This window comes from Thalassophryne amazonica, chromosome 8, assembly GCF_902500255.1.
Source record: "Thalassophryne amazonica chromosome 8, fThaAma1.1, whole genome shotgun sequence".
Lineage (NCBI taxonomy): Eukaryota > Metazoa > Chordata > Actinopteri > Batrachoidiformes > Batrachoididae > Thalassophryne > Thalassophryne amazonica.
In genome coordinates this window covers 74782266-74806922 of record NC_047110.1, presented here as the reverse complement: position 1 = coordinate 74806922, position 24657 = coordinate 74782266, and the positions used below count along the sequence as shown (strand labels likewise).

Sequence of the window (24657 nt, the reverse complement as noted above, 5' to 3'; positions counted from 1 at the left end):
GGGACCAAGAACCAGAGGTCGGATGCCTTGTCCCTGGTACACGAAGAGGAGGTCAAAACTGCACTGTCGGATCCACTGGAGCCCATCCTGCCGGAGTCCACTATCGTGGCCACCCTCACCTGGGACGTGGAGAAGATCGTCCGGGAGGCCCTGGCATGGAGCCCGGACCCAGGTACAGGTCCGAAGAACCGTTTATACGTCCCACCAGAGGCCAGAGCTGCAGTCTTGGACTTCTGTCAGGGTTCCAAGCTCTCCTGTCATCCAGGGGTGCGAAGGACCGTGGCAGTTGTCCGGCAGCGCTTCTGGTGGGCGTCTATGGAGGCCGACGTCCGGGAGTATATCCAGGCCTGCACCACCTGTGCCAGGGGCAAGGCTGACCACAGGAAGGCCCAAGGACTACTCCAACTGCTTCCTGTGCCTCATCGCCCCTGGTCCCACATCGGCCTGGATTTCGTCACGGGCCTCCCGCCGTCCCAGGGCAACACCACCATCTTCACGATAGTGGACCGATTCTCCAAGGCAGCCCACTTCGTGGCCCTCCTGAAGCTCCCAACAGCCCAGGAGACAGCAGACCTCCTGGTCCACCATGTTGTCCGTCTGCATGGGATACCCACCGACATCGTCTCAGATCGTGGTCCCCAGTTCTCCTCACACGTCTGGAGGAGCTTCTGCAGGGAACTGGGGGCCACCGTGAGCCTCTCGTCCGGGTACGATCCACAGACGAACGGACAGGCAGAGCGGGCCAACCAGGAACTGGAACAGACCCTCCGCTGCGTCACATCTGCGCACCCGACGGCCTGGAGTAACCATCTGGCCTGGATCGAGTATGCGCATAACAGCCAGGTGTCTTCCGCCACCGGCCTCTCCCCATTTGAGGTGTGTTTGGGGTATCAGCCCCCGTTGTTCCCCGTGGTGGAGGGAGAGGTCGGTGTGCCCTCGGTCCAGGCCCACCTGCGGAAGTGCCGTCGGGTGTGGCGCTCCGCCCGTTCTGCCTTGTTGAAGGCCCGGACGAGGGCGAAGACCCATGCAGACCGCCGGCGATCCCCGGCCCCTGCTTACCAGCCCGGGCAGGAGGTGTGTCTGTCCACGAAGGACATCTCCCTCCAAGTGGACTCCCCCAAGTTGAAGGACCGGTACATTGGACCTTTCAAGATCCTCAAAATCCTCAGTCCTGCCGCAGTGAAGCTCCGACTCCCAGCTTCACTGCGGATCCACCCGGTTTTTCATGTGTCCAGACTCAAGCCTCACCACACCTCACCCCTCTGTGCTCCCGGTCCGGCGCTGCCTCCTGCCCGGATCATTGACGGGGAGCCGGCTTGGACAGTGCGCCAGCTCCTGGACGTCCGTCGAATGGGCCGGGGGTTACAGTATTTGGTGGACTGGGAAGGGTATTGACCCGAAGAACGCTCCTGGGTGAAGAGGAGCTTCATCCTGGACCCGGCCCTCCTGGCCGATTTCTACTGTAGACACCCGGACAAGCCTGGTCGGGCGCCAGGAGGCGCCCGTTGAGGGGGGGGGTCCTGTTGTGTGGGCCGCCAGAAGAGGATGTACTGCTAGCCCACCACCAAAGGGCGCCCTGCCTGAAGTGCGGGCTTCAGGCACGAGAGGGCGCTGCCGCCACGGACACAGCCGGGAGTGACAGCTGTCACTCATTAATTCCTGACAGCTGTCACACACTCTTCATCATCGCACTTCATAAAGACCAGACGTCATCTCCACCTCATCGCCGAGATATCATACTTCATTGGAGGTAATATCCTCAGCCGTTTGTGTCTTTTGCAATATATCTGTATATTGTGAGTGTTTGCAGGAGTACCGGTTCCTTTTTCTGTGGAGACTGAGTGAGTGCAGGACGGCACTCTTTTCCCCTGAGGAATCACTGCGGTACTCTGCAACATATTGAGTGAGAGGTGGAGGTGGCATTCCCACCGCTGTTGTTACTGGGTGTACACACACCCACACTTGACTGTCTTTGTTCTTCGCCAGCAGTACCAGATCCGACAGTCGGGGACGGTGATCACCTGGGAATTCGGGACTTGGCGGCTCCAGTATTCACCAGGTTCTGTGGGGGCGGAAATCGTGTGGTTCCGGCTCTTCTCAGGACAGACGTCTTCTATCCTCGAGCCTGCCCACACGTCACCTTTGTAATTTGACTGTAATTATATTCTGAGATTGTCTGTATGTTCGTTGTGCACGTTTCACAACATTAAATTGTTACCTTTTGGCTCATCTATTGACCGTTCATTTGCGCCCCCTGTTGTGGGTCCGTGTCACTACACTTTCACAACACTCTGAAAGCTAATAATCAAGCCACAGATGCTCATCTTGACTTTGAAAGTCATACAGTATTACCAAGAAAACACTTGAACAACTTGTGCAATATGGCATACAGTAGTGTTCAGAAAAATAGTAGTGCTATGTGACTAAAAAGATTCATCCAGGTTTTGAGTATATTTCTTATTGTTACATGGGAAACAAGGTACCAGTAGATTCAGTAGATTCTCACAAATCCAACAAGACCAAGCATTCATGATATGCACACTCTTAAGGCTATGAAATTGGGCTATTAGTAAAAAAAAGTAGAAAAGGGGGTGTTCACAATAGTTCACAATAATAGTAGTATCTGCTGTTGACGCTACAAACTCAAAACTATTATGTTCAAACTGCTTTTTTAGCAATCCTGTGAATCACTAAACTAGTATTTAGTTGTATGACCACAGTTTTTCATGATTTCTTCACATCTGTGAGGCATTAATTTTGTTGGTTTGGAACCAAGATTTTTCTCATTTACTAGTGTGCTTGGGGTCATTGTCTTGTTGAAACACCCATTTCAAGGGCATGTCCTCTTCAGCATAAGGCAACATGACCTCTTCAAGTATTTTGACATGTCCAAACTGATCCATGATACCTGGTATGCAATATATAGGCCCAACACCATAGTAGGAGAAACATGCCCATATCATGATGCGTGCACCACCATGCTTCACTGTCTTCACTGTGAACTGTGGCTTGAATTCAGAGTTTGGGGGTCGTCTCACAAACTGCGGCCCTTGGACCCAAAAAGAACAATTTTACTCTCATCAGTCCACAAAATATTCCTCCATTTCTCCTTCCATTAGGCCAGTAGATGTGTTCTTTGGCAAATTGTAACCTCTTCTGCATGTCTTTTATTTAACAGAGGGACTTTGAGGGGGATTCTTGCAAATAAATTAGCTTCACACAGGCATCTTCTAACTGTCACAGCACTTACAGGTAACTCCAGACTGTCTTTGATCATCCTGGAGCTGATCAATGGGTGAGCCTTTGCCATTCTGGTTATTCTTCTATCCATTTTGATGGTTGTTTTCCGTTTTCTTCTACGCGTCTGTTTTTTTTTTTTTTGTCCATTTTAAAGCATTGGAGATCATTGCAGATCAACAGCCTATAATTTTTTGCACCTGCATATAAGTTTTCCCCTCTCCAGTCAACTTTTTAATCAAACTACGCTGTTCTTCTGAACATTGTCTTGAACATTCCATTTTCCTCAGGCTTTCAAAGAGAAAAGCATGTTCAACAGGTGCTGGCTTCATCCTTAAATAGGGGACACCTGATTCACACCTGTTTGTTCCACAAAATTGACGAACTCACTGACTGAATGCCACACTACTATTATTGTGAACACCCCCTTTTCTACTTTTTTTTACTAATAGCCCAATTTCATAGCCTTAAGAGTGTGCATATCATGAATGCTTGGTCTTGCTGGATTTGTGAGAATCTACTGAATCTACTGGTACCTTGTTTCCCATGTAACAATAAGAAATATACTCAAAACCTGGATTAATCTTTTTAGTCACATAGCACTACTATTATTCTGAACACTACTGTATGTTGAGTTGGAGCATGGGTTTTTCAAACAGAAATGATTAATATTCTGATCTATCTGTTGAATTGCTATGGAGAATGCAACTGTATTATTTACATATCTTCATTGGCTTCTGCAAAAAATGACTCAAGAAAAAATAAGTCCCTTTGGCTGCTTTCTTGTTTTGGGGTTGCCACAGCAGATCCAAGATGGATCTGCACAAGTTTTATACCAGATGCTCTTCTTTTTTTAACTTTCTTTTTTATTTATTTTTAAACAATAACAAGACAACTTCATTAAGCGTCCAACAAAGCAATAAGAGCACAAAAAGTAAAGAAATGGATAAATAAATATATATAAATAAAAAGTATAATTACACCACACGGGAGAATTTTCAAGTCCCATGGATTCACAAAAGCATTATCAACTTATCTTCCGTCAGTGTCGCTGTTCTTGTTCCTGTATATCATCCATTTCTCTTCAAATTTAGCTGTCCACAATCTCAGTGTATATGCCAGTTTCTCCATCAAATAAATCTTGATAATTTGCATCCATTGTTCCATGGTTGGGGGGTCGGGTTGATGCCACTTCCTTGTTATTGATTTTTTTACAAGCCACTGTCAGTATTTTTTTTTTTTTAGCAAATATTTATCTTTTCCTTGTACATGCTCTACTGAAAAATTTCCTAAGTACAGTATAGTTACATTGAGCAGTAGATTATATCCCAAATTTTTTTTATAATTTCCCTGTTTATGTTTTCCCAATAGATATTTATTTTGGAACATTTCCCAAATAGATGACTATGATTAACGTTTACCCTTCTTGATCCAACTCTATATTACATGGAGAATGTGTAAGGGTGGGTTTTGAACCAGGAACTCTTTACTGGAAACAAGCACACTTAACCACTTGGCCACCAACACTTAATGTTGAAGCCTGGTGGCTTGTCAATGACTTACTTGCTGAGGCCAATCAGTTATTCCTCTCACATCATCTGGTGGTAATTTTCAAACTGTACTTCGAACAATATCCTAGTAACTTTAGTTACATTGCTTCTCCTTTCTGAAACAAGTTATTTGTTAGTCATGGGGTAGCTCAGTGGAATAAGGAGCTGGGTTACCAATATGTAGATCTGGGTTTGGATTCTGGTCACACTGCCTGTCTATACTTGAACAAGACGCTTCATCAGCATTGTCCCAGTCCACCCAACTATAAATGGTTAATGACATTGGATGGGGGAAGTAACCTTCAATGGACTGGCTTCCCATCCAGGGGAGTCCTAGACTCTCATCTGTTTCACATTATGGAATCTGGGGATAAGTAGCACCTTTGGACTTATATAAGACTTCTTGCCTTGTTCATAATGTCTGTCACTGCTGTATACAAATTGTCCATTACATTCCATATGTCTGTCTGTGTTTTTGGTTGGTCCAATTAAACTAAGGCTGTGTCCCGATTCAGGGTCTGCAACCTTCTAAGGTCAGTGTCCCAAGAAACTCTTTGGTGTGTATATATATATATATATATATATATATATATATATATATATATATATATATATATATATATATATAGATAGATAGATAGATAGATAGATAGATAGATGAGATTTATTGTCATTGTCATTACACGAGTGCAACAACAACGAGATTACGTCCACACTCCAATTACCACAGACAAGATACAGCAATTAATCGCCAATTATTACTTGTTTACCGTAATAATGGCACACATCAGAATTAAAGACAACACATATACATTTGACATTGTTTATGTGCACTAAACTTTGAAACAGTCCGTTATCCGAATTGAGGCAATGTGAGTGTGGGGAGCCGCAGCATCATGTGGTTGCGTAGCCGCCAGCTTGGGGGTGAAAGGGGAGCTACAGCAACTAAAGCTGCGCTGCACCCTGGAGGGGGAAGGGAGTGGTGTGAGCGGGGGGCTGGATGGGGTGGGGGATGGGGACAGGAGGGGGGTAGGAGCATGTGTATCAGTCTCTGTCCATGTGTGAGTGGCAAATGAGTCAAGTTTACGTCAGTTTCTGTCCGCCTTTAGACACAGAGGAGGTGGGAAGAAACTGTTATGAAATGAGACGGTCTTGTCCACGGAGTATTTTGTCTGTTGTATCATTACCTTTGTCTGCCCCTACTTTCTGTCTCCTGGCGCCCTGGACAGCTCCAACCATCAGGCTAGTGTAGTGGGCATAACCCATTGTATTTATGCTTTACTTATAAATATTACTAATTTACAATTGTACGTAGGATAAATGTGTCCTTTTTGGTGTTTTTGAAAATTTCTGAACTGTTCTGTCTTGGGAAAAAAATTGCGCAGTGACTCATGGGATTGTTTGAGCTTTAAAGGATCCACCTGATGTGTCCTTCGTTTTCAGGGGAAAGAAGGCTGTGAAAATCTGCTGCATCACACGCAGACTTTGAAATGGGACAGCCTAGTTGCATCACTCATTACATAAACGGCCAACAATTAAGCATGCAGCTGCAGAATTGGGACTTTTTGTGTTTTCCTTTCGTTCCACATTTTCTTTTTTTAAATTTCTTTTATGCTTTCTTTGTGTCTTGTGTTGTAAATATTGGTGATATTTTACTATGTACCTTATGCAAAGCACTTTCAATTACCATTTGGTTTAGCAGACATTTCCTTGTTGCCCAGGTTTCAGTAATTGAAATCCTTTGTGATGCTTCCAACACATCTCTTTCTGTTCTTTCTGCATCCTCCATTTTGATGACATGGCATTGTCATGCTCACATGTTATGTTCTTGTTTTCTTACATCTTTTTCCTCACAGGTTCATTTGGCCATCATAAGTCCCATCCATGCTCAGATGATACAGCTGAGCCAAAGGCTGACTCATCCATCCACACATCCAGAGTACCTTCAGTTGATGAGCATTCCCAGTGTTCGGACACAGAAGTGGATCATGATCTCAACAGTGACCGCAACCACAAACAGTCAAACCGGCGGGCCACCGACACATACACAATCACCAGCGAGTCAGGTATGGAGCCGGAGAATGACCTTGACCCAGATGGAACCAGTCACTGCTTGTCGTCCACTGCACCTATAGGAGCTAACGATGGTGCAGACACACCTTTGTCAGATGAGGAGCTGGAGAAGGACTTTGAAGTGGAGTTTATGTGCAAGGAAACCTATGACATGGTGTGTAAGGATAATCAGAGCTCATCCTATGTGGAGTTCCCTTCCTTTGAAGCCTCTGAGCCTGCCTCCTTCTCAAGCTATTCATCTTCAAGTCACTCAAATGCTCTTGACCAGTCCAGTTCAGAGGCTCCAGCAGCTTCAACCAGTGAGGCAGCAGCACCTAATGACTCGACTTCTCCATCATCAGACCCAGGTATAGCAGATATGAACCAGCAGGGATATGTGACTTCAGATCAGGATAAGGACCTCAGCTCTCCAGGCTCTGACTCAGACATTGAAGGGGAGCTGGAGGTGGCATTTGCGTGTGGAGGTGAAGTGGTCTCCAACATGATTTCCTCCATCTCAGAGACAGAACTAGATCTGACCAGTGATGACAGCAGCAGTGGACGTTCTTCTCACCTCACCAACTCCATTGAGGAGGCTAGCTCACCAACATCAGACCAGGAACTTGACCCAGACACAGAGTTAGAGCAGGACAGTGGCATTGTGGGAATAAAAGCTTCTCTACTCCTTGGCCAGCCCGACCCAATCAAAGAAGGGTCTTGCCTACCTTCCCCATCTCCCTTACCCTCACCTACAATAGCTACTCCTTCCCCTGTTGACTCTCCCATCTTGCCTCCCAAGTCTTACGATGATGGCCAAGCTCTGCTGGGGCTCCAGAACGTGTATGATGAGCACCAAGCTGACCCAGACGAGACACTTCCACCAGCCCAGCGCTGTGACGACAGCCTTTCCAGACAGATGGTACTTCAAATAGAACCAGACCACAGCCTTGAGAGCTTCAAACGTTCTTTCTACCTACCAGTTGGACCAAGACTCATGCCAACAGCAGATGAATATGATGGAACTAGTGAAGGAGACTCTGAGTCTGAAAGTGAAGATGAGCTGAGTGAGAATTCAGACTCACCATGGTTGCTTAGCAACCTAGTCAACAGGATGATCTCGGAGGGCTCTTACCCAATTAGTTGTCCAGAGGACTGTTTTAAGAGAAAGGCGTCTGTGTCTGACACCATTTCTCCATGTTCAGACATTGATGCAGATGGCTTCAATGATGAAGACCAAGGGAAAAAACTGGGGGAAGATGGATTTGAGGAAGAGAAGGAATATCAGGGAATAGAAAGTAGGGTCGATCCAAGTGAGAGGGGGAAGAGTGTAGAACCATCAAATGAAGAAGCATTGAAATATGATGAGAGGTTTAGTCCTTGTTTGTACATGAGCAACCCCACTGGTGACACCATAACTCCACTGGTTTTGGAACACTGTGTAAACTGTGGGAAGGGAATCTTAGACTTCAACTCATCCTACACTGGTAAAGACTCTGAGAAGAACTTATCAAACAAATCATCTAAGAACAACAGGAGACAGGAGGAAGATGAAGAGCCCAACAATGACTTGATGATGCTAGAAAGGCAGAAGGATCTCAACTCACCCAGCCTTAGTGAGAGTGTGATCAGTGACAAGGATGAAGGACGAGAGACAGAACCCAGGCCAACAAGCCGTTCCTCTGCATCTCTTGAGCGTATCAATGAGGTCAAACACAGCCTAACACTGGATATCCCCACTGCTCAGACCAACCGCTGCTTCAGCCTCACATACTCCACAGATAATGATGATGAGGAGGAAGATGGGGACTCTTTTCCTTTTCTGGATGGCTTGAGTAAGGAGTCCTGCAGGGGTAGTGATGTGGAACTTGACAGTTCACCGCCCATTGATTCCAGTGTACATGACCATCCCTTACCTGAGGAGGACCACCCGCTGTGTGAGAAAGAACTAGCTCTAAGGCCAAATGAAGATGATGGGCTGGCCTATGACTCCATGAAGTACACACTAGTGGTCGATGAGAATACTACACTGGAACTAGTCAGCCTCAGAAGGTATGCCCTTCCATGTAATTAATTAAAGTGTTGTTGGAGGATAATAATGATGTGTCCAAAATAATGCATAATCCATGCCATGTGTGCTTAAATTGAGCAGCTCAGGTCTGGGAGCATATGCTGGAGCCTTGCTTCAAACCACAACTGAATTTGTTCAAATGGCTCAAACTTAGGGTGCATTCCCGTATACAATAAACCAACACATATGTGGAAAAATACTGTTTATAAAAAAAGATATTTAAATGGTAATTGGACGACATTTAAATAGCGAATTTCACTCTTGGAACAGGTGCTCATTATGTGTTGCATTCACAAGCCAAAGCCAGCAGCTCCATCCAAAGTAACATCAAGTGCTGATTCAGCATCTTGAGAAAGGACACTTCAACACAGACAGGCTTGAATTCATGACTTTTTATGCAATAGGTGACCCACTCTACCAAATGAGCCGTTATTGTCCAGTTGTGCATTGCAGTTTGGGTTATATTGTACGTGGCTGCTGATCAGCTGCTGAGCAAGGAGATATTAGACGGTATTGCTTAAATTTTCATTGTTACGCAGATGATACCCAGCTTTATCTATCCATGAAGCCAGAGGACACACACCAATTAGCTAAACTGCAGGATTGTCTTACAGACATAAAGACATGGATGACCTCTAATTTCCTGCTTTTAAACTCAGATAAAACTGAAGTTATTGTACTTGGCCCCACAAATCTTAGAAACATGGTGTCTAACCAGATCCTTACTCTGGATGGCATTACCCTGACCTCTAGTAATACTGTGAGAAATCTTGGAGTCATTTTTGATCAGGATATGTCATTCGATGTGCATATTAAACAAATATGTAGGACTGCTTTTTTGCATTTACGTAATATCTCTAAAATTAGAAAGGTCTTGTCTCAGAGTGATGCTGAAAAACTAATTCATGCATTTATTTCCTCTAGGCTGGACTATTGTAATTCATTATTATCAGGTTGTCCTAAAAGTTCCCTGAAAAGCCTTCAGTTAATTCAAAATGCTGCAGCTAGAGTACTAACGGGGACTACAAGGAGAGAGCATATCTCACCCATATTGGCCTCTCTTCATTGGCTTCCTGTTAATTCTAGAATAGAATTTAAAATTCTTCTTCTTACTTATAAGGTTTTGAATAATCAGGTCCCATCTTATCTTAGGGACCTCATAGTACCATATCACCCCAATAGAGCGCTTTGCTCTCAGACTGCAGGCTTACTTGTAGTTCCTAGGGTTTGTAAGAGTAGAATGGGAGGCAGAGCCTTCAGCTTTCAGGCTCTTCTCCTGTGGAACCAGCTCCCAATTCAGATCAGGGAGACAGACACCCTCTCTACTTTTAAGATTAGGCTTAAAACTTTCCTTTTTGCTAAAGCTTATAGTTAGGGCTGGATCAGGTGACCCTGAACCATCCCTTCTTCAGACACATATTAAAATATGCACCAGCAATGATAGCAGTATCGTTATACACAATGATACCAATGTTATTTGGCATATTGGAGATTGGTTACACACCACCGATGCTTACAGCCTATACGTGCAGTAGCACAGCAGTGGAATGTAACTAAGTATAGGTTTTATAGTTGTTGCATCATGCTTCTTTACAGAGGACTAGGAGGCACTCAGAGTGCATACCTTTGCCAAGGTATAAACACTTTTACTTAATCAGGTACTTTCTGAATGCCAGTTACTTTTACTCAGCTAACCTGCAACCAATTACTTTATCACTTCTATAATTAGCATTAATCATCTGATCTGGACAATATCAAAATTTAATCAGCTTCTCCTTGACCTAAGATCTACTTCTCCACCAAATGTCCTGGAAATGACCTGGAAGATGAAATTGATGAAATTCCTTTTTTCCTCAAAATTCTACACACAATACCCCATAATGACAATGAAATTTATTTATTATTTTTTTTAGATTTTTGCAGATCTATTAAAAATAATAAAACAAATCAATCACATGTACATAAGTAGTCACAGCCTTTGCCATGAAGCTCAAAATTGAGCTTGGGTGCATCCTGTTTACACTGATCATCCTTGAGATGCTTCTGTAGCTTAACTGGAGTCCAACTGGAGTAAATTCAGTTGAGTGGACATGATTTGGAAAAGCACATACCTGTCTACATATAAGGTCCTACATTTGACAGTGCATGTCAGAGCACAAACCAAGCATGGAGTCAAAGGAATTGTCTGTAGATCTCTGAGACAGGATTGTCTCAAGGCACAAATTTGGGGACGGGTACAGAAACATTTCTGCTGCTTGGAAGGTCCCAATGAGCACAGTGGTCTCCATAATCTGTAAATGGAAGAAGTTCAAATCCACCAAGACTCTTCCAAGAACTGGCCACCCATCTAAACTGAGCGACTGGGGAGAAGGGCCTTAGTCAGGGAGGTGACCAAGAACCCGATGCTCACGTTGTCAGAGCTCCAGCATTCCTCTGTGGAGTGGGGAGAACCTTCCAGAAGGACAACCATCTCTGCAGCAATCCACCAATCAGGCCTGTATGGTAGAGTCGCCAGACGGAAGCCACTCCTTAGCAGTGGTGGGCACAGTTCTAATAATCCGATAACAGATAATTATCGAAGATAATGTTTTCATTATCGGATCATTTTTTCAGATAACTTTGAAAACCATTCGATCGGACTAATTATCTTCCGATAAATTTTTGTCTGATAATGTTTAGACTGTTAACGTGGTAAACAAAGCTGAACAGCTACAAACACTTAAAATTTAAAATCAGTTGAGCACCTATTTGTTAAATGTTTTGTAGCAGATGTGTAGTTTGACCCTCTGCAAACAGAGGAGAGCTACTTCGAGAAGAAACCACTCTATCCTCTGCAGGCAAAGGAGAACTGGCCACTAAAAAACAAACAAAAACACCTCATTTCTTTTAACCCCATACTGATATGAAGGCAGTATCACCCAAGTCATCCAGAAGCATACATTTTTAACTTATGGTTCAAATTTTAACCAAACTAATTTCGGACAAGTTATTTAAATTAACGTCACCTCTGAAGTTTTGTAAAGTGAAAATATCAGATATATGTTTAAGTTTTAAAGTAAGGCACTAATTTTTAAGGTTTTAGCGTGGACATGCTGTGTCCAGGTGCATTATGGGTAGGATAGGGTAATCTCAGTACGTTCACGACATGAGAAATGCATTTTAGACACTCTGTTCAGGCTCCACGGACAACAGCATTAAACTCTAGTGCCTAAAACTCTCATGAATATATTCTCTGGGTTTATAGACGTTGTTATTGTGTTTGTGTTTATTAAATTCCACGCATCTTAAACGTAGCAGACACAGATTATCTGGAATTTTGTTTTGGCAAGTTTTCAAGGTCTCTACTGCCATCTACTGGCCAGTAGAGTTCATGGCAGTATTCGCCCTGAAGCTGGGCTGATATTTTCAATCACTGTACTCGATTCCAGCTCAAACTGTACAACAGAACCGCACGGTGTAAAAGTTCAGAGCGCACGATTTATATTCTCACACACATTGTATGTTCAAAAAAACCACGTCAGACTCGTGTTTTGAGAAGCAAAATGTACACAGAAGCTTTTTTTTCCAAACTTAATTTACAAAAACTCTCGATAGGAGACATCAAAGTTAAAAAAAACAAAAAAAACATTATAAGACAGGTCTGCAGTGTTTGCACAGGCACAGTGCGAGAGGTTGGATGCTTGTAGCGCTTCAGCAGCGGGATACCCTCATGACAGCCGACCAGAATATCAAACAGGTTTGATTTTCATCTGACCATACGATCGCCGATCAGGAGGTGGTCGTGAGATGTTAAACGCAGTTCGTTACTCCATGTATACTAAATGATGCAGGACACGCGATTAACTTGAAATTCGGTGCGATCCAAAAAATTCTCGCACGAATGAAAAATCAGCTGAAAAAAGGGCCAAAACTCGCACTGGCACCAGTAAATCATGGCAGTGTTCTATTTATTTTGACACACCGGTTATATCAGACGGTTATCGAATTACAACTTGGAAAATTGTAATATGGAAAAGCGCTATATAAATGCAGTCCATTTACCATTTTACCATTTATATGATTTCTTAATTTTTTTATTTTTCATAAAGTTGCAAAAATTTTAACTTTTTTTCATGTTGCCATGAAGGGGTGCTGTGAGCAGAATTTTGAGGGGAAAAATGAACTCACTCCATTTTGGAATAAGGCTGTACATATAACAAAATGTGGAAAAGTGAAGCACTGTGAAAACTTTCCAGATACACCATAAGTTTCAGAAAAGGTTAGCATGATAGCACCACAAAATGCATGCAAGAAGCATGTTTGTCTAGGCACACAGCCCTGAGTTATTCAGCCATGTGACGTAAAACTTTGAGGTGGATGTAGATGAATTCACAGAAATTTTGGAAGACTTTTTTAGCATTGCTTGGTTTGGTGTTTTGGGTCTTGGAACAGTATGAACTCTAACAAGTAATCTTTTGGTAATTAAAGCTTTTCTATTACATTGAGATAATAACTTACTGTCTGGTACTTTCAGGTGCACCTCTGTTCTGAGTGATGACAGTGAGCTGTCCACGCTATGTGACGAGGAGCCTTTGGAGACTGGAGAGGTGGACTATGATTGTAACGACGAGGAAACGAGGCCAGAACTCCTCAGTTCTTCTGAGGACTCTTCTCCAGAGGCCGACATGCCTTTTACCAAGAAGTTCCTCAACGTGTTCGTCAACAGCACTTCTCGTTCCTCCAGTGAGTTGCCCACAGTACTGCTGGGACGCCGCTACCTGCTGGAAATCTTTCAAAACATGATCGTACAATCAAGGCTCCATCAAAGGCATTAAGTTACATGAGCATGCCTAGCATGTGGTCGCTGTGAAGTTAAAGAGCCATTAGGCAGCATTATTGCTAATATCAGTTCAGGATCTTTAGAATGAATGTGCTGTATTTGCATTTAGCCCAGCACTGTCAGCACGATGATTAGCATGTGATCTAATTATGCCTCGTACGAGGCCGAGGGAGGGGTGCTGCCTCCAAGGATGCCTATCATCAATCAGCGCATTCGCATTGATATTCACATCCGTAATGAAGGGTGATATACATAATGAAAGGCTGATTAAAGATTGTCATTGTCATTTCTCTTAAAGGCTACTTAGCATTCGTTTAGACTTTTTCGTAACTAGTCCCATGACAAACTTTAATATTAGACATTTAGATTTAAATTTTTTCACTTTTCAGTTCATTGAGGCACTTTTATTATGTATATATTTATTTGATCTCATATAGGCACAGAATCTTTTGGACTTTTCTCATGTACCATCAATGGAGAGGAGCGAGAACAGACCCATCGGGCAGTCTACAGGTGAGATGAAATATCGTCCGCTTGCTTTATTATAACAGTCAAAGCTGAAATTACAATAACAGAGAGGCTAATAAAAAGGCATTTTTTCCTGCAGTGAATGACCTGCTATGCCCAAAGCCGATCCCTCAAACACATGTATGGACCTTTGAACATTTATTTTCTGCATTATAGCCTAAATTGAAAAAATACTTAAATTGTGGTTCTTTATAATCTGTTTTTTTCTTCAATGAAACATTTTAGCTTACCCATTACTGAAATACAGCAAGGTTTCATTTCATCTGAGCGAAAGGTCAAAGTGAGCAGAGCAGGTGGCTCTGTGACACTAGACCATGGCTCAATTCTAGGTGCGTACTCCACGATAGCTTTCTGACGTGTCGGACAAAACACTACTTTTGCATTGTCTCAGTTCGTCTGGCTATAAATGGGTCCTGGTGTCGCCAACCGAACGGTTCCCTCTAAAAATTGGTCCGCCCTGTCTTCACTGTGCATGCGTCATTTAGGACCACAGCAGCTCATCTGAGTCTGACTCTCTACACCCAAAGTGATCAAAGGGAACAGTGTGATTATTAACCATCAGATGACAAATTAAAATGTCTTAAATAATTCTCAAGTCAGTTTTAAGCAGAAAACGAGGCCGTTTTAAGCAGAAACGAGGCGATAATCTGCGAATTGCTGCTGATACTCTGACACAGCAGCATGTCAGACTCAGATGTGCTGCTGTGGCACTCCGATTGCTTCCCCCATCTTTTATAATGGAATTATGCCGAATTTATGTGGAAATGATTATAGTACAAAAACTTCAGATATCTGTCACTGAGATAGCTGGTGACTGGAGTCCCGTTTTAAGCAGAAACGAGGTGATAATCGGTGGATTGCTGCTGAAATTCCAAAATGACGCATGCGCAGGGGGAACAGATTTTTAGGGGGGACCATTTGGTTGGCGACACCGGCTTTGGACTGGAATTATCCCGTCCAGAAGGGAGTCATAGACTCTAATCCACTCCTTGCAACAGTATCTATGGATAAGCACCAACCTGTATAGAATGTACTACTACAACTACTGCTTTTCTTCTTTTCCTCCTTCTACTAATACTAGCGCATCTTCTATTTCTTCTTCTTCTTCTACTACTACTAATACTGCTTGGGTCACAAGAATTTCTGTTCATTTTCAGGGAAAATTAATGAATCCAATGAATGAAAAATTTAGATCACTGGACTCTGAATCCCTGATTTAAACCTAAGAACTGTTCTCCAGTGTCAGCGAGCATGGCGAACAGACTTGTGGTGTAATTGATGTTTTTCAGTGTTATCAGTAGTAATGCTGCTATTTCTGACAAAATGTTCCATTAAAGCAGGGGTCACCAGCCCTGCTGCTGGAGATCACCTGCCCTTCATGTATTCCATGTGTTCCTGCTGCAGCCACAGCTGATTAGTCAGGTCTGGTGTTTCCTAGCTGTTAATCACCTGATTTACCTTATTAGTATTTGGTGGAGCAGGGAAATACATTAGGGCTGTTCATGTTATATAGTGAAAAAATAAAAGTTGTGAGAGACTTCGGGCCACATGTTGTTTTTGTTCCACTTTGGGTTTTATAGGTGCAGACCAAATTTGAACTCAATCAGATAAGATTTAGAGGTCCCACAGAGTGACACGTTTTCCTCTCCCTCCACTGGCAAGGCAACGTCACCCTAAAGGGAGAAGACTCTATTGCCATTATTCTTCTTTTACAGGTACATGTGATGGCTTATAATTGCAAAAAGTGGTGGTTGATTGGTCACCCAGAGAACATTACTGGAATTACTGGATTACTACATTGGTTGTTTGGGGAAAATTGCTGCTTTGTGTGGGACCCCTAAACAATGCTCGATTACAGTAAAATTTGGCACAGATCTTTTATTTTATTAGTGGAACAAGAACAACGTGTGGCCCAAAAGATTTTGTAAAATTCAACATTTTGAACAGGTGTAAAATACATGCAGGGCAGGTGATTTCCAGGAGAAGTATTGGTGACCCCTTCAACAGAGAAAAACTTTGCCACCAAAAATGAAGACCGTACAATCAACACAACATCCACAGAGGCATGCATGGACATGGAGGTGGAATATCATGCAAAACTTTTTTTTTTTTAATTTCTGAAGTTGTCCTTCAGTATTCTGGCCTGTACAACCAGGTCATGGAATAACAGATTGAAAGAGTTGCTGTTTTGAAGATTACAGAAACTAGGCAATGCAATAAACCCCGTGCCATCGTCCCAAATCCTCTAATAGCCATTTTGAATTAGTGTTTTAGTGGAGGAGCTCATGTACACATAAACACAGTGTTGCTGATTTTGCTGTTTTTTACTGTGATGTAGAGGTCCTGCACTTGTAATGATTTGCTAATGATGCTCGGGAGCAGAGCAGATGTCTTGGCTCCAGCTGAGCTCTAAGGAACGCTGATATGATTATTACCAGCCACCACCTGTGTCTTTGTGTGCAGACGCTACGTGTGCACAAAACAGAGCAGCCTCCATATGCATCTGTCATGCATGCGTAATTGCACATTTTCTCAGCCGGCATTATCTTTCTGAAAAGCTTTCTCCTCATTTAGTGCTCTTTGTCTTTAATCTCCCACCACATGCTCTATCGCTTTCCTCAGAGTGACTTCCTGCTGTTGCATCATCCCCCCTTCCCCCCTTCGCTCTCTGTTCCCTACTGGGAGTCACCTGAAACCAAATCAGAGGCTTCTTGATCCGATTATTCCACTCTGCCAGGTTATTGTGGCTTTGTCGTTTGCTTTCTGGTCTTCAAATGAGGTTGTTTTATTGCGCTCCCTCTCTGCTGCCCCCGGCAGGTTCATCCCCAGACATGCAGATGAGTTGGAGCTGGATGTGGATGATCCTTTGTATGTGGAGGAGGAAGAAGACGACTACTGGTACAGAGGTTACAACATGCGAACAGGGGAAAGGGGTATCTTTCCTGCCTTCTATGCTCATGAGGTCATAGGCCAAGCAAAGGAGTTGTTGGGTGAGCAGGACGTCTCTCACTGGCTTTAAAGCAAACAATATGCCGGTCCATATTATTCTGAGTGACAAGAATCACTCACACACACATATTTACATGTGTTCACTACGCCGTGTAGGAATGAAAAGGAATCCAGCATGGATTGAGATGTTTGGTGTTCAGTTTTTGGGCTCTGTTGAGGTACCTTATCATCAAGGCAATGGCATTCTTTGTGCAGCCATGCAGAAGGTAAGCTGAAAACGAAACATGCACACACAAACATATGTGCACATACAGTGGATGTATGACATGAACAATTTCATTGTCCTGTTAGATTGCTATATCGAGGAAAAGGACAGTGCATGTGAGACCTCCTTCTCTGTGCGAACTGGAGGTCAGCCTGCAGGGAATTAAACTGATCATGAGCCTGGAAGATGAATATGACTCCCTTGATGAGGTGTGAATAGCACAGTTAACACATCAATCATTGTGTTATCTCTTTGTGAAAATGCCAAAATGTTGCAGTAGGAATTGACTGGTTTGTTTCAACTTAACGCTCTGGGGTCCAAAGGCCTTTTCTTGATTTAACTATACTCTCAGTAATTCCACTTTTAAGATGGATTCTTTTAGTATAAAGTAAATGTGTTGCATATCAAAATGTTTAGAACAATCTCAGGCTTCTAAATATCTACTGAAAATGTGAAATGTGCGTTTAGAAAATTCTTGAAATCTTTCTTATGCTTTTATTCATGTGGATGAACTTCTTTTGTGCTGGGAATGGATTTACCAAAGATTTTAATCACAAAAGTAGTATAAAATATGAATTTAAAATAATCTATATACATAAATGGCTACTTTTGTCTTTCTGTCTGTCCGGAATAGGCTCTAAAACTACAAAAGGTGAACTCCCCAAAGTTACATATTCTGAACCACCATGACATGGGCTACAACCTGGTACTATTTTCAAACAAAAAAAAATTAATATTAAGTTAACAATATTAACAATAATCTGATACATACAGTTGAACCATATGTACCTCAGTGGCAGTTGTACTCCAGCACAAATCTCTCAGCTTTAATAGCTGGCCGCTGGCCCTATGCATATATGCAGGAGCTCAGTAGCCTGCCTACTGCTATAAACAGAGCCCAGACTCCTGGGCTATCTGCTGCTGGCTAGAACACATAGCGTGGGTGTGCATGCCAGCTTTGTTGTATAACCAAGCAGATTCAAATATCCCCCTTGATATGAATGCATCCTTTCTCTGCACATGCTGCACGTGGGTGTTACAAACCTGTTTGACTCTCCTTGAAAAGATTTGAACAACTCTACAAACTTTAGTGTTTTCAGACCTGTTTATAGCAAAAACAAATGTGAGTATTCTGTCATTTACTGACTAATCATATACTGAACATTTTGATTGTAAGAATATAAATACACAATTCAATACAAAGTAACTTTCTTCCATGTGCTTTGTTATCCCCATACTCCCCTCTACCAATATTACACCCGTGATATTTGACACCATGTGTGAATGAGTAGATATGCCATCCTACTTTAAAAATAGTCCTTAAATCTGGTTTAATCATTATGGCAATATGCACCCTCAAATTGAGATTTTTCTGTACCTAATGGCCAATACTGCGTTATGTTTATCAACTTCAAAATAAATACAGGGTAAACTCTTCATAATGCTGTCCCCAGGAACAAGGATTTAGACCTGCAGATAAGGTGCCAGCTCAGAGATGTAGATGGGTTCTCCCCATGCCAGGCATTGGTGGCTGAGAGGGGGTGGCTGGGGGGGGTGTCAATCCACATGAATTTTGATAGTTCTCCCCATGCCAGGCATTGGTGGGGGGGGGTGTCAACATGAATTTTGATAAAACTTATACACAATCACTATGATATAATACTTATCAGAATACAGCCTATTCCTTCTTGGAATGAAGGTTTTCACTCTTAGCAGAGAGCTTTCAACCACAGGCTGTAAATTAAATGTTAAAAGTTTATTGGAAGGCTGTAAATTAAACTTTAAAAGTTTACTGGATAAAATATCAAGCTTTGTCTTTTCTTGCAATTTGTACATGTATTTCTAAACATTTGCACATTTTCTAAAAATAAAGGTGTAGAGTGTACATGATGTGTATCACTTGCCTAGCATTGATCATAATGTATCAGGCAAACACATGTTTTCTGTATCACAATGGCACTCTGCAGATCATTTGAAAAAATGATGTAGTTCTAGCTGCTGATGGGGCAGCACCCTTTCAATCAGCCAGTAAGTGGGCATAGAGCCTGTGTTCTCCAATGGCGCGTTGTATATAGGCTGCTCATTATGATGTAAATATCATAAATTAAATGTTGTTATTTATCAACTCTTCACAACCTGCTGTCCTATTATAATAGTGCACTAGCTTTGGGGTTGATCTAATAGTTTTGGTATGTTGATGTTTCATGGCTCAAACTGTTTTTAGTGGTCAAACCTCTTTTTTTACAATTGAAAAGATTGTTTGTTCTCTAAATATACCAATGAATGCATAACTTTAAGAAATATGCAAGGCAACATTTACACCATTTAAAGAAGGAATGCCTCAAAGTGTGCAAAAAGAAACCACTACTTTTGCTGATAATGTGGCTGGCCTGAATATGGCAGAACCTGCGATCTTCCACAGTTAGTTAGTCAGATGCTCCAGAGTTGGTAACCCCAATTAGCTGTATATCCACTTTCCTGACAGAAGGACAAGGAACATTGTCTACCAAGAGGCTCTTCAGAACTATTGGTCAGTAAAAGCTACATTTAAATATATATTCAACATCTCAAATCCAAAATTAACATTTGCTTAAAAGCCATTTTATTTGTAGCATTCTTATAAACTAGATTTGCAATGTATCAACAATTATAAAGGTCATAACATCAATTCTGATTAATGATTATGAGCATACTTGATCTGCAATATAAAGTCTGAAGAACTTCATTGTTGTTTCTTGCATGCAGCAAAATTCAGTTTTCTCTCTTGGTTTGGGGATTCCACCTATTTTGGGTTTTTAGTTCAAACCTTTGCCTATTCGGACTACATACTGTCTATTGCAGGCAATGACAGACATACCCATGTGATCATGTCTGGTCTCTAGGATTGGCTGTGAGAGGAAAGCTGTAAATGAGCTGAAATGCTGTAGTTTCAGGATGTGATCGGACAAAGTGTCTGTGACATTCCTTCCCTGATTTATAAATAGAACTATAACAAAAAGTAGATTTGGGTGCACTGGTGCGTCGATGGACCCCAGAGGGTTAAGGGGCGACCGGGCTGCTTTGTCTGATTAACTGACACCAGTTTTCATAGACCTCAATAAAATTCCTGCTCTGTCCTCTCTGCATGTGCCTCAATCAGCAGTATGACAGGTGTAGTCACTTCTTCCAGATGAAGAACATCTCATTCTGTGGATGCCACCCGAGGAACAACTGGTAAACTTTTGTAACTTTTGTATTTTCTGGCCTGTAAACAGAAGTGTGCACCAGATTGGTTGCATCATACATTTTTTTTCTATCTTTAGTTACTTTGGTTTTATCACGAAGCACCCGATGCTGAACAGATTTGCTTGCCACGTGTTTGTATCCCAGGAGTCCATGCGACCTGTAGCAGAGTGTGTCGGGTGAGTTCAGTATGATTTGCAGTTGTTGTTACTGTTATCAACTGTTTGTGCTTCTGTCATGTTGATTTTGCATGTAGATTTTCTGTACAGTCCACAGTGTAAAGGAATATTTTTCAAAATTACTAATTACATTGTAACCAGAACCTTTTTGCACCGGTTGTATTATCTTGATTTTCATATTAAATTATTTTCAACATGCTGCTGGGATAGGCTTCAACACCCCCCACCCCACCCCACCTTACAGGAATATAAACACCTCTTCTGCTAAATATGTTCGTCTCTATAAAACAGACACTCACTTATGCTCTGTGTGTGTATACCGGCACGTGCTTTGAAGTGAACCTCAATTTGTATAAGAAGGTGGGTAGAATCTAACCTCTGTGGGAGAATCTCTTTGTTTATTGGATTGTATTTCAGAACCATGGACAGCGACTGGCACATTTCATTCTCACAACAGTCCATAGACTGCTGCTGTGTGCGTCTGTCCACACCACACTTATACTACATCAGTGAAGGCCCTACTACGTTTAATTACATTGCTAATACATGAAAGCTGTCATTACTCCATCCTTATTTACTTCTCATGGCATCACGATTTGACATGTCCTTGCTGTATTGACCACGTCCTCCACATTCAAAGAGAAAACACCACATCCTTAACCATTTCTGCTGTATTTCTCCTAAGCAGTACACGTTCTTACTGCGTGTTCCCAGTTTGTTGTGAACATTGTAGAAATGTAGCTGAATGTGCACAGCAAATTTTGCAGAGTAAAATTTACTCTGCTGGGATAACGTTTGGTCCCAGTCCAAATAGAGTTAAATATACTCTATCACAGTGCTGAATCAACTCTGTCACGGTGTAAAAACAACTCTTATTGGAGTAGAAACACTTGATTTGACAAGATGGAAGGTAGAGCTGATTTCACTCTATAATAGTGTATTTTACTCTATGTAGACTGGGACCAAATGTTCTCCCGGCAGAGTATATTTTACTCAACAAAATATACTGTGTGATTACGTTTCAGTTTCTGATAAAATGTTCCATTAAAAACTATACATAGATGCTGCAAATAATTTGACATGAAAATTAATACTGTGCATCCAGTGCTTCCTGTGATTATGCAGTAACATCCACTGGAGCATGTATGCATGCACTGATGTGTGGAATATAGTGCATTATGCAATTTTTATTTTCTCCTCATTGGGTGGTTATGCAGATCATGCTGTTGACTTGCTGTTCTGGTCTACTGATCTCAAACGATGAATGTGGACTTAAGTGCATTTCCTTCATGAGCTGAAGAATGCAGTGAGTGGAGACTAAAAATGGGACATGAATCATTCATGATGCAGATAGTTCAGTGTCTCTGGAGGAGCGAGGGATGGCAACAGAGCACCATGATATTGACCTGCCAGCTTTCTGGATCGATCCACTGATGAGGACAGAGCATCTGAAAACAATTACTCCCTCTTTTTTTTTTTTAAACTGAGCACTTTTGTTTCAATAACCATACATTTCCAAAGAAATGTAACACAACTGTCAAAAATATCAAGACTGTTTGTGGCAGGCTGAGCTTTAATTACTCCCCCTTGTGGCTGTGTGATTTACAGGCGAGCCTTCCAGGAGTACTACCAGGAGCATCTGGAGTATGCCTGCCCCACTGAGGACATCTACCTGGAGTAAGAAGCGTTACCACGACAACCACCTTCTTCCAACTGCTCGTCTATGTTCACCCAGTGTGCCACCAAAGGGCAGTGTGAGCAAGGTTTTCCCTCCATTGTAAAATACTCCCCTCCCTTCAAAAAGGGATCTTCATTTCTACAGTATGCCAAATTCATTTGTCCATCTCTTTTGGCTTCCCTCACCTCAATTGAGCAATTGCCTCTTTATTTTATTTGTTATTTTCTATGATGTAAGGCTAAAAGGCTGAGTACCTGTTCATTTAAGTTCTTTTGAAACGAGAACGATATACTGTACCTTCTACTGCTGTTTCACTTTTTCAGTGCATGACTACAGCAGGTTTACTGCACACAGACACTCCAATAAATATACATATCCAAGGGAATGGCACGCAACTCAACAATCAGGACGAGAAGAAGTTGACTTTTAACTGTATATATGTATTTGAACTGATGCTGAAGCAAAGTATAGAGAGGACAGATGTGCACGCGCGCGCGTGTGTATGTGTGCTTGTGCTTATCCCTGCGTCACGTCCAAGATGTAGTGTGTGTTTGTACATATGTGTATAGGAGGTAGAGACATGCAGGCATCTGGTCCAAACTGACAGACGGATGGAAGTGATTTTAGTCGCTCATATGTTTGGGTATTTACGGTTTATGGAAGCATAAGAGATTATATAAAAAAAAATAAAAAAAAACAGGAAAGAGAACTTTGAATGTCATCAGACACATAGATATTGCATTCTGCTTGGATTAACTATCAGCACACTTAGTGATGCGGCAGCACTGTTTACTCTTGCCCTTCTGGTCTGTGCTAAATGTGCTGAGGTGCTTTCGTAAGAATCGACTATTTTAAGGTTGCTGGTTCGGATCCCTCTGAAAAGCCATACTATCACACCTCTAACTGTTCCGCTCTTGTGACGTCCAAGCGTCCATTTTCTTTTGACTTGAAAGTTTCAACGAGGGAAACGGAACGACTGGATCATCTTGACAGTAAGTAGTAACCACATGTTGGTAAAGCCGAGAGAGTGTTCTGCTGCTGCCAACATGAAATCAGGTGCATCATAAGTCAGGTTATACGTGATCGATTCTTCGTGGATTTTATTTTCGGCTGCCAGAGTGGTCAAAGGTTCAACATCATTTGCTTTTGTGACACAATGACCTTGTGTGTGGTTGTTGTAGTGTACGGCAGCTGATAATTAGAGCTCCGAAGTGACGTCATGTATCCATGGCAACGATCCAGCTGGTTTTCCACTGTCTTTCAAAGTATTTTATCAGTTTTCTTTTGAAGACCAATTTGGGCGGCATGTATTGACTTTTTTTATCCTCATGTACAGCAATGGACTAAACTAATAATGGATTTACTGTACCATTGTTAGTTTGCCGTTAGTATTTTAGTTTAGTTCATGTCCAGAGGCCTAGTAAATGCCACAGATCAGCACAAATACTCATCCACAGCACTGTAAAAAACAAAAAACAAAAAAAAAACCTTTTTTTTCTAAAAAGTCATGACTTTTTTTTATTTAAATCGACGTTTATTGATTTAAATAGACTTTTTTCATTTTTATTTATTTCACTCTTCTAAATGAGACTATACAAATAATTTCATTAGTTATAATCTTTATTGAGATGTTAAAATATAAAGGTGCACATACAACCTGTGCAAGTACCATTAATTAATGTTTCTGATTTCATATTTCAGTGATGTTTTAAGTACTGATTTCTAAAAACATTTTTGATGTTTTTGTTTGTTTGTTTATTTACAGCGATTTAAATCAGCTGATTTACATTATACCAGCTGGCAGCTACACCAAAATTACACCAGTACCTGGGAGCCTGCTTTTAGCATCCGATTGGTCTCCTCACACATTGTGGATTTACAGATCATGAATATGAATATGGAAATATTTAAATCAATATCACAAAAATGATACAACCTGCTCAAGTAAGATGCAGGTCAATAACATTCATGAATTTACGGTCATATCTGTCTCTTGTGTGTAGCGTTCACTAACCACACACTAACACCCCTGGGTAGGTAAAAATGTGGTGCCTTCAACATAAAATGTAGAACAGCAGCATTTATACCTTGACTTGTGTCTTATTTCTTT

The 24657-nt window shown here is 42.0% G+C and overlaps 1 protein-coding gene across 2 annotated transcripts in view; it reads left to right on the top strand.

Annotated features, from left to right (window-relative positions):
• Nucleotides 1–23200, top strand: part of mapk8ip2 (mitogen-activated protein kinase 8 interacting protein 2) — a 97056-nt gene extending 73856 nt beyond the window's left edge. The window contains exons 6-14 of one of the 2 annotated variants that reach the window (XM_034176670.1): nt 6644–8888; nt 13421–13629; nt 14164–14239; nt 17072–17244; nt 17360–17469; nt 17555–17677; nt 20611–20681; nt 20771–20869; nt 22478–23200. In XM_034176670.1, the coding sequence (XP_034032561.1) occupies nt 6644–8888; nt 13421–13629; nt 14164–14239; nt 17072–17244; nt 17360–17469; nt 17555–17677; nt 20611–20681; nt 20771–20869; nt 22478–22550 (3179 nt within the window). In that variant the 3' untranslated portion in view covers nt 22551–23200. Of the gene's footprint in view, nt 1–6643; nt 8889–13420; nt 13630–14163; nt 14240–17071; nt 17245–17359; nt 17470–17554; nt 17678–20607; nt 20682–20770; nt 20870–22477 lie in introns of both variants that reach the window. The other variant, XM_034176669.1, reaches the window with a different exon arrangement.
• Nucleotides 23201–24657: the final 1457 nt, after the last annotated feature.